Source organism: Macrotis lagotis, chromosome 2, assembly GCF_037893015.1.
Source record: "Macrotis lagotis isolate mMagLag1 chromosome 2, bilby.v1.9.chrom.fasta, whole genome shotgun sequence".
Taxonomy (NCBI): Eukaryota; Metazoa; Chordata; class Mammalia; order Peramelemorphia; family Peramelidae; genus Macrotis; species Macrotis lagotis.
The window spans coordinates 253,008,145-253,018,812 of record NC_133659.1 but is presented as its reverse complement, the minus strand read 5'-3'; the positions used below and the strand labels follow the sequence as shown (position 1 = coordinate 253,018,812).

Here is a 10,668-nt window from a genome sequence, read left to right as displayed (position 1 = left end):
TGGTTAAAAATTATGGGGGGGATAAGGCTCTTAGGGGGGTGGCCTTGAAGAAGTGCTGGGGTATTTCTAACGAGATGCGAGCTATACTGAAGAGAAGAATGGGGGGAGGGAAACCCGTTATTTCCAAAGGTTCCCCCCCCTTAGTAAAACCCAGATCCCGGGGATCAGCTGAGGGTGGGGGGGAGGGTAGGAGAGGGGGGGAAAAGCAGGGAAAAAAGCCCCTGCGCATTGATCCGCGCCGTATTTTTGGGTAAATACGATCACGTGGGGGTCGAAGAGCCAATAGGATGCGGGGAAAAGGCTGGAAAAATAATTACCTGCCTTGATTGTTCTGTGAGCAGATAAAAAGTACATATACAGTTCATACAATAATCTTATGTATGTAAAACCCTCTAACGATGTCGGCGACGGGACCCATCAGTAACTATTACGTGGACTCCCTGATCAGCCACGAAAATGAAGATCTCCTAGCGTCCAGGTTCCCTGCCACTGGGGCTCACCCCGCAGCCGCCAGACCCACCGGCTTGGTCCCGGACTGTAGCGATTTTCCGTCCTGTAGCTTTGCCCCCAAGCCGGCAGTGTTCACCACGTCCTGGGCTCCGGTCCACTCCCAGTCGTCTGTCGTCTATCACCCCTACACCCACCAGCCCCACCTTGGAGCGGACACGCGGTATATGCGGACTTGGCTGGAGCCCCTGTCCGGGGCCGTCTCCTTCCCCAGCTTTCCAGCTGGGGGCCGCCACTACGCCCTCAAACCCGACGCCTACCCGGGCCGCCGGGCGGACTGTGGCCCGGGGGACGGGCGGAGTTACCCAGACTACATGTATGGCTCTCCCGGGGAGCTTCGGGACCGGACCCCGCAGGCTCTCCCCTCCCCGGAGTCGGACGCGTTGGCCAGCAGCAAGCACAAAGAGGAGAAGACAGAACTGGACCCGAGTAAGTTGGGAGGAATTTTCCTTTACAACCGGCACAGGAGGGGAGGGGGTGGGTAGGAGAGCCAGATTACAACCTCTAGGAGTGGGTGGGGGGGAGGACTCAATAAAAGAGAATTACCTTGGGGGGGCTTTCAAGGACCGGAATGTCTGGGGAAATGTGGGGAGACAGACCAGGATGAGTGTAGGAAAGAGGAGAAGGAGCAACTCTTCACTTGCCTTGGTTTTCATGAAAGTCCTTCCCTGACCACCACTTCCTTTCCACCCCAAGCTTTTTGGCTCTCTCTTCACTTTCCAAGAAACAGTCAGGGCCAAAGATTGGGGAGAGGGCAAGGTTCGTTTTCCATTTTGAAGTAGGGAGGGGGAAGAAGTGAAGAGGATGGAGTGAGGTGAGAGGAAAACCCCCAAGGGAAAAAAGCTCCTTCCCATCCCAGTCACCCCTGGGCTCCCTTTTCCACTTGAGATTCATAAAACAGAAAATTGTATTCACTTCCTTACCACTACCATGACCACCAAGCGAAGCAAAGATAAGGGATCAGAAATGGGATGGGGGTAGAAAAGAATAGGAAGTTGGAGGTGTCAGGGTAGCAAGAGTTGTGAAACAGGAGATAGAAGGAGCAGGGGTCTATACCACCTTAGCCTTGAAGAAGTGTGGGTTGAGGGAAAGCTGAGGGGGCAGAAACTAGGGGATTTGATGATGGAAAAGCATCTCCTCGTGTTAGTAGATTGACTACTCTCCTCAAGGATAGTTTGACTATTGGAATTACAGAATGAGATGGAAGGACAAACTGGGTTTGGAGTTGGAGAGGGGCAGACAAGAGAAACAGGGCCAAACTGTGGAGAATGAATGAGTTCAGTGACTAAGGAAGCAGTAGTAAGGCTTATCCAAATTGTCCCTGGGGTAGGAGTAGCATGTGGGGAGGTATGGGAAGGAGGCAGCAGGACTCTCATCCTACAGACTAACAGAGGGTTAGTGATGGCTCCAACCTAGGGCCTAATTATAGCTCTCTGAAACATTTCCCCTTGTACCTCCCCCAGCCACCTCAATAAACCTGAAACTGGAGGCAAGCCTTCCTGGGGTTGGAAAAGAGGTGGGGAAGATGATGAAATCAAAATTGGGGAAGATAGTAAAATCGGGCTACCTCTTCCCCTTCCTCAGCCAGTCTTGGGAAGAGCTATGCTACTCTCCAGGAATGTCCCTGAATTCTGTCTCCCTAGCATCATCCAGAGAATTCGCCTCAGCAGGGTTCAGATTGGAGCCAAAGCAGGGAACTGGCAGAGGAGGAGAGCTGGGAGTTGACTGGGGCTGAGACTGGGACTGAGACAGGAGCAGACTGAAGCTGGTAGCCCTACTAGGCAAAAGACTACTCAGGGTCAGGAAAGCAGAGCTGCTGAAATTTTAGGACTTGGTCGAGGGCTGGGAAGATGGGAGGGGGAGGGGGGACATGGGGAGGAGAGAGACCTCGCTATAAAAATAAAAAACAAGAGAGAAGCGTTTATGGGCCTATGAAATGGTTGGGAATTTGGACTTTTTATGAGGATATTCTCGAATTACTCCTTCTGGAGCTAGAGAGTGGGGGGGGGGAAGGACTATGGGATTTGATAGCTTGGGATTTCCTATAGCTTTAGATTCCAGATCTTAGAAGGAAAAATAGGACCAGAGGAAATCTAGAGTAGTCAAAAAAAAGTAACAAAAACGTGCTCAAATTCAGGTTCAGTTTTATATACATACATATGTGTATGTGAAACACACACACACACACACACACACATATATATATATTTGTGTATATGTATGTATTATGTATGAAAGGGCCTGTGGTCTTTTGGTCTGGGACTAGGGTTGGGGCTCAGGGTGGGGATGGATGGAGGGAGGTGAGCTGGAAAGAGACCCTGACCCTGCTCTGTGCCTGGCTCCCTTAGGTAATCCAGTGGCAAATTGGATCCACGCTCGCTCTACGAGGAAGAAGCGATGTCCCTACACCAAATACCAGACACTGGAACTGGAGAAGGAGTTTCTGTTCAATATGTATTTAACCAGGGACCGTCGGTACGAGGTGGCCCGGGTCCTCAACCTCACCGAGCGCCAGGTCAAAATCTGGTTTCAAAACCGGAGGATGAAGATGAAAAAGATGAACAAGGAGAAAACCGACAAGGAGCAGTCCTAAGAGCCAGCGATCCAGCGGCAGCCGAAGACCGCGTCACCGCCACCAACAAAACAACAATTACAAAAAAAACCACACACACAAAAATACCCCAACCGGGGCGGGAATGAGATCGAGAGAGCAAGCAATCGAGGAAGGGAGAGAGCGAGCGAGAGAGCGAGCAAAAAAAAGCGAACCACCTTAAAAAACAAAACAAAACAAAAAAACAAAAAACAAAAAACAAAAAAACAAACAAAAAAACAGAAAGAAAGAAAAATGTTGTGACTTGGGGGAATTTCAGTGTTGAAAATTTGGTGTTTAGAGTTAGTTCGCCCCAGCGACGAGGTGGCGGGGAGGAGGGGAACTGTGTTCTCTCCTTCAGCTCAACGGCATAGCTCACACACATACACACGAACACACACATACACACACAACATGAGATTTTTCTTCCTCCTTTCTTCAGAGAAGCCAGTACTTGAATCTCTATATCTCTATTATTATTATTATTATTAATATTATTATTATTATTATTATTATTTTAGTATCTTATTTGGTTCGTGTCTCTCCTCCCCGGGTCTGGGGCGCCCTGCGTGCAGATTTTGTACAACAACCAAAAAAAAAAGGAAAGAAAAAGAAAAGAAAGAAAAGACAGAAAAAAAAAAAAGAAAAAGCGAGGCCACGCAGCCAGTGGCCCCGCAGCACCAGCGGCCTGGGCTTGAGCCACAGCCGAAACCAAGCAGGGCTTCCTCCTTCTCTCCCTTTCTCCTTTCCTCCCTCCCTCTTTCCCTTCCTCCCCACTTCCATGGAGCCAGAGTTAGGGCCCGAGCCAGAGCCGCAATCAGGGCCGGGAGCTGGCTCGCTGGCCGCCTAGACGGCTTTGGGGGGGTGGGGGGGTTGTACATATTCGTGGATTCCCTTCTAGTCACACAAAAGTCCTGTATTGTCGTTCTGTTTGTTATGGTAGAACAGCTCTGTGTTAATATATCGAAGTCACTTAAAAACAAGACATCCAAACGCATCCAGACCTCTTTATTTCTTCTTCCTCTGACTCCCGCTTTGGAATTCGTAGGCAACTCTTCTATTCATTTTTTTTTCTGGTGGGGGGAGGCAGGGAGAAAAGATGAAAATGGAGAGGGGAAAGAAAGTCTGACTGGGAAGAACAAGTGACCAGTTTAGTTGGAATGGGGAGAGGAGGGGGCAGGCAGGGAGTCCAAGAGGGAGGCCAGTCTTCTCTACTACTTCTAACCCGCTTTGGCTGGGGCACGGGGGTGGGCGTGGGGTGGGGGTGGGGAGACATGCCGTAGAATGTTTGCCCTTGGCGTAATGAATTGTAATAATTTATGACTACATGAGATCGGAGGGGGGTGATAGGTGAAGATGAAAGTTGGGTGCTGGGAGAAATCCCAACCTGGATCCTTGCCTAGGAGAGCGCCGGCGCTTCGAGGAATAGTTGAACGAAAAGTAGGGAAGGAAGAGGAGAGAAAAAGGGATGGGGGCAGTTTCAGGTTCAGTCCTTGGGGTATGGTGGTGAAAAAAGGATTTGAAGGAATTGGGGGTTGGCAAAGAGAGAGAGAAAAGCTGGTAGAGGTAGGGAAGGAGAGGATAGGGAGAGGGAAAAGAGGATAAGAGACAGGGTAAGGTGCAAATAGAAGTGAATTTCAGTTTGATTTTCTTCCAAATGTACCATTCCAATTTTATAACGTCTTTTTTATCCCTGTGAATTTCATTTTGCACTATTGTTCCTGAAGGGGTCGGTCTCCAGGAGGTGGTGGGAAGGTAGCCAGCATGAATTCCTCTAGGATAGGGAGTGGTGGGATAATGTCTCCTAAAGTGTCCAGGGTCAATGAGGGTTTTGTGTAAAGAGTTTTCACTGGGTCAGGTTAACCCAGAATATCTGTCTGCAGAAACTCTCCCCACCCTCAATCAAATTTGTAACCACTAGACTACATGTTTTGGGGGGTACCTTACTGCTAGGAGCTCCTTCCCTTATAGGAATAGAATTTTCATGCAGTTGCTCAGAAGTAATTTCAAGCAGTCAGGGACCAGTTTTGGTCCCCAGATCAGCTCCCCTTTTCTTGGAAATCCCCAAATCTGGAAACTATTAAACTCAGCTTGCATGAAATATAGCACTTTAATATCTCTAGCTGTCCCATTCTGGTAAGGGTGGTGGTAGTAGTTTAGTTTTCTTGATGTGTCCCTAGGCCATAAAAATTAATATAATATGGGGACCACTGTTCTTTTGTTTCCCTCTACCCCCCCCTTCAAATCTAATAACTTTAAAGAGAGAAGAGAGACAGAGATGACTTTGGGTACAGTAGCTTCTGCATATACCATCCTACTCCCAATAAACACTGTTCCAGTCCAGGCAGGATGAAGAATGTTAAAAGTCACAAATGTTTTAATGTACGAAATTTGAGGAATAAAACCTGACCCCACAAATTTATCAATCATGATGGGGCTTCTCCATTCCACCATCAAACTGCTTTGATTCCCGGTTTTCTGAAGTCTTTCTTTCTTGACCCTGTGAAAGATAGTTTGCTACCCTGTTCTCTTTCCTTTCTCCATCCCAGTTCCACCATTACCACCTTGTCCAATTTCCCTGCCCTTGTTCTTTGGCTGGGATCCAATTTCATCCTTTATCCTACCACAAAACTTCATTTGAAGAAAGATTGGTCCTTGATCTCCATCTTTCTTTCCTCTTCCCACACCACTGCCCTAGGCCCCTAAGAGATATGTGCTTCCCTACATTCTTGCCTACAAAGTAGCCACTAATCTTGTCGCATTTTCCTCATTCCCCAGGGCCCACTCCAACCCTTGAACTGCATTTCTGCACCCGCCTCTCTTTTCTACATCTTCCACCTTAGCTGTGACTCCAGCCTCGAGTCAGCTTCCCTGCTCCCTCCAGAAAAGGAGAGAGGAAGAAAGAAAGAGAGGCAGGGATAACAGAAGACAGTAACTGGCTCCTGCAAGACCCAGTTCGAACTCAGTAGTGCAATGTCCCGTTATAACGTTTCCTGGGACTTCTAGGTCCAATTCTGTGATTTGATTTAGTGTAATTTATGGGTTTTTAAAATCATCTGTGGGAGGTGAAGAGAAGGAAGGGCGAGTGAGGGGTAGCAAACTCCCTCCTTCTCTAACCTCCCCCCCCCCCCCCATCTTCCCCTGTTCCTTTGTATGGCTAACAAAACCCTTAAGGTTGTTCGACTTCGGGAAGCAACTGATAGGTACATTTCCGCAGCTCCAAAATGCCACTTTTATGACGCTGTTTGTCTCCCTGCGCTGGGTCCTGAATAGAACTGAACAAAACAGCATCGCAGAGCTGGCTAGACGTCTGGGTTTAATTGTTTTATGGTTTAAATAAGGTGGACGCTCTTTCCTTTGAAATCGGATTATAGGAGTGTTTTGTCTACGGGCCGAGGAGAACAGGACCTCACTGGCTGGAAGTAATGGGGGTGGGGGTGGGGTAGATTAAAAACAAGGAGGGGGGACACTACAGAGGATTGATTCAATGTCCCACCTTAGAGCCAAGTCTTTGGAGAATTAGGACATGAAAAGGGACTGAGAAGAGGGTAAGAAGCGGGATGGGGAGTAGGGGTGGGAGGATGTCCGAGTATGCATGTGGTTGCCTGAAATGGGAGATGGCTTTAAAAAAAACCTAAATTCACACTGAGTCAAGCTCTGAGTGAAAGGTTTTGAGAGGAGGAAGTAAAAATAACAAACATTGGAATTTTATTGGAGATACTTATTTTTAGTGTTTAGAGATCGGCTATTGAGCGATCCGGAAGCTCCATTTCCGACTGAGCCCCCCCCCCCCCCCCCCCCCCCCCCGCCGCCCAATTCCCTCGCACTATTCTGGAGACTCCTTACCCCTAACCTTTCTACACTATTTCTAATCTGAACCTAGTCCGGAGGCCGCTGTTTCTTTTTTTCATTTCCCCAGTCCCCCTGCGTGCATTGATGTAATTAAACGCTAGGTGGCGCTGTTGCTCAATGTTAGAATCCACCTCGCCGGGTTTATCTGCCCTACACCAGCTACGTTTTAGGACTGTTGTGGGGAAAGGGGGGGGCGGGGGCGGGAACGGAATCAATCTTAGCACCAGTGCACAAATCTAAACAAATATGTATAAATTCTCTCACCTATGATTTGTAAATTAATATCTAATGCAAGCTGGAGAGCGAGAGCCCTCGCCCTGTCAGGGAGCCCTCGGAGTTCTGTCTCAGAGGGAAAATAATCTGTTTCCACCAGGAGATAAGAAATAAAATAGACTGCATAATTAAAACACAAACCCAAGATGACCCGGACAAATAGACATAAATTCGTGGTTCCAAAGGTGGGGGTGGGAGGGGGAAGCAGAGGATGGGAGAGAAACGCATGGAGAGGATTGACGTCCAAACATATCTTTTATTACTAACCCTGGATATCTATAGGATTAAACTAAATGTTCTCTGTATTTTCAAGGAGAGACATTCCAAAGACCTCAGTCCATTAGAACCTGGTGCCAGTCCATGGCACTCGAATCCATACCAACACACACATGTACACACACACACACACACACACACACACACATATTTAAACATAAACCCCGCTTGCTAGCGGGAACCTTCTCGTTCACCACCCACCCTCGGGGGATCCAGTCGCATTCCAAGACACAAAGCCAGAGAAGAATGCGTTTATAGCGGTGATTTCTCTGGACCATAAAATGTCGAGAGAGATATTCTCCCCCCCCCCCCCCTTAAAAGATAAGGCAAAGAGTCTAAGAGCTGATTAGGTTGCCCTGGCCTCCTATGGGGCAGGAAGGTAAAGTATTTATGACATTTCCCTGGAACACTGTCGTCGTCCCCCTCAGCCCCCTGAAAACCGAGGAATTCCAGAAATGTCTTATTTTGGGGAACCTGCTCTAAGGGATTTCTAGAGCAAGAATATTCACCTATGATGCACCCCTCCCCCATATGAAACCAGCCTTTTCTCCTCACCCTAACAACTTCAACAATTACACCTTTTGATCATCTCCCCTTCCTTCCACCACCCTAAGGCTGGGAATGGGTGTGGAGAACTAAGGAATCCTATAAACTCCCTCAAACAGGCACCTTCTAGTGTATTTCTTCTCTGCCTTTCTCTGTCCTCAAATGTTCTTTTTGGGGGTTAATGGTGTATGTTTGGTGTTTGGTGATAGGGAAAAATGTTAGTGCTGGTAGGGAACAAGCTTAATCAATTTAGTTTTGAGTATGATGGGGTAGGAAAATATCTGGAGTATTTTCTTACAGGATTTATTTTTGTCTCAGAGAAAAGCTCTTTTCTAAGTCTTTCCTTTCAAGCCAGTAGAATTTCACATTTTCGGGGTTTTGCTGACACCATATTCCCTGAAGAACATTGTAAAATTAGAATGAATCCGAGGTTATTTCCTCAGTTGTCTTTTCCTATCAGTTGGGTACTTCCCTTCCCTTTCTCCATTCTTTGTTTTGGGGATAGGACAAAAAAAAAAGACAAGATTTCCAATGCTTCCCTATATTTAGTTCTAAATCTAGATGGGGTGGAAAAGGAAAAACAAAATTCTTTGAAATGCAAAGGTTTAAAGGTGGTTCTCTGTATTGTAAGATGGTGGATATATCCATGTATATGTGTGCATATATAACATGCACATCTGTAAACAGCAAGTGTGTATATACAGTGTTATGTATGCATGCTGAGTGTTCACATACAGAACTATATCAACATGCATATAGAAAATGTGTATGGTATATTGTGTGAATATGTGTACACTTAGAGATGCTTGTCTTCTGAAATTCTTAGAGGCTGCACATTTATACATATATAAAGAGTATTGCATGTCTCTATATTAGTTTTATAATAACTTCAGGTGCAATGTTGGAAAATAGAAGAAAGTCTGTCCTTGTTCTGTGCTTTGCCTTCTGTACACAAAGCCCACAAGTATGTTTCTTTCTGATTCTCTGTGTATAGCTATTGCTTCATATAGATGTCTCTCTATCCAGATGCTAAGTGGATTGCAGTTTCCTTTTCAATGGAATTAACTTGAATTTGTTTTGAGCTATGAGAGAAGTAGAAAGAATTCCCTAGAAAAAAAATTGGTAAATATGTATACAGAGGTTCTATTAACAGTTCCCCATTCCACAACCATGGTTGTGTGGTCAGGCCTGGAATGGGGAAGGACTGAAGAAGAAAGACAAGGAATGAGTCTCTTTTCCAAAATTTGATAATTACTGTTTTACTAGGGGAGGAGATTATCAAAGAATAGGTGCTAATTCCTATCCTGGATTCCTCTCACCTCCCCAAAATAAAGAAATCTCCAAAGAGCAGAGGTTTGGGGGGGCAGCTTTAAGGATTAGGTTTTAAAGTTGAGAAAAAGGCCAAGAGATGAGAGTTGGTGGGGGAGGGGAGAGGGAAAGGACACTAGGTAGGCCTCTTGTCCCCTTAAAGAAAAAGAGCAAGGACAGACCCAGCAAACCACCTGCAAAAAGGTGTCAGACAATGGCCCAGTAGCCCAGTTCATTCTCTACCATTTCTTCTTTTCAGTGATGTTAGTACATCTCAGTGTGTGATTGTGGTGGCACCTATAATATAAAAGCTATATCTATCTACCTACTTTCTTCACTTTCCTCTAGCTTTTACCTAAACATCATTTTCTTTGGGTGAGAAGAGTTCAGAATAAGTTTCTTTTTAATAAATAAAAAGCATACAACATCCAAAATAAACCACCCAGCATTCCTTGTGGCTAGGTCAAGGGACCATTCTGTCTCATCCTTGGAAATAGTCTTAAATATCTCAATCTCACTGAGCTTCCCTTTGCTCAGGGTCCCAGCCCTTTGGGAGAGAAGGAAAGAGTTCGCCATTGCACATGACCAGGGATGCAGGGGGTATGTGTCAGGGATGTTGTAGTTACTGGTTTCTCCCTACAATTACCCTGTTGAGGGGATTCCCTCTTTTTTGAGGGGGGGAGTCCACTCCTGGTGACCTGTTCATCTCTTGCTATGGCTTTTGTACCTGTTGAGGTAACCTAAACTGACTTGATGATATATATGGATCTCTCTTTCCCCTTGAAGAGGCTGAAGGGAAAGGAGAAAAGGGGTGGAGGGAAAGGCACCTTCAAATAGGAAATCGCACCTTGAAGCATCAACCCCTCGCTGCTAGCTCTGGTTTGCTCCCCCCCCCACAACACACACACACACGAATCTCCCCATCCCTCCTCCACCCCTCCCTTCCTCCCTCCCCTTCCTCCTTCTAGGTCCCCCCCCAACCAGGAACCCCCAACTCTCTCTCTCTCTCTCTCTCTCTCTCTCTCTCTCTCTCTCTCTCTCTCTCTCTCTCTCTCTCTCGCCTGTCTTCATGTCGTGGATTGATGAACGCGAATCGCGTGTAAGCGCCGCCACCGCCGGGAGTCTGAGGAATTCGCCTGGGCTGTTAAAGGAAAGAGCGAAGTGAGAGAGAGCGAGAGCTCTACCTACCGACAGTAAGGAGAGACGCCGGCAGCAACCAGCCAGCCTAGCTCGTCGCCTTGCTAGCCCCCTTAGCCTATGGAGCTGCCCTGAACCAGGGCAGAAGCAGACAGAGACAGGCACCCAGGCGCGCCCCC

General features: G+C 47.0%; 1 protein-coding gene across 1 annotated transcript; it reads left to right on the top strand.

Moving 5' to 3' along the window:
* The first annotated feature begins 214 nt into the window (after positions 1 to 214).
* On the top strand, positions 215 to 4,277 carry HOXC9 (homeobox C9). Its single transcript, XM_074220728.1, has 2 exons — positions 215 to 936; positions 2,856 to 4,277. The coding sequence occupies exons 1-2, from the start codon at positions 399 to 401 to the stop codon at positions 3,098 to 3,100; spliced, it is 783 nt and encodes a 260-aa protein (XP_074076829.1). The 5' UTR covers positions 215 to 398; the 3' UTR covers positions 3,101 to 4,277.
* The last annotated feature ends 6,391 nt before the right edge of the window (positions 4,278 to 10,668 follow it).

Coding starts and splice junctions, on each gene's coding strand:
- HOXC9 (XM_074220728.1), top strand. CDS start 399: ATGTCGGCGACGGGACCCATCAGTAACTATTACGTGGACTCCCTGATC. Junction 937..2,855: donor GAAGACAGAACTGGACCCGA/GTAAGTTGGGAG, acceptor TGGCTCCCTTAG/GTAATCCAGTGGCAAATTGG.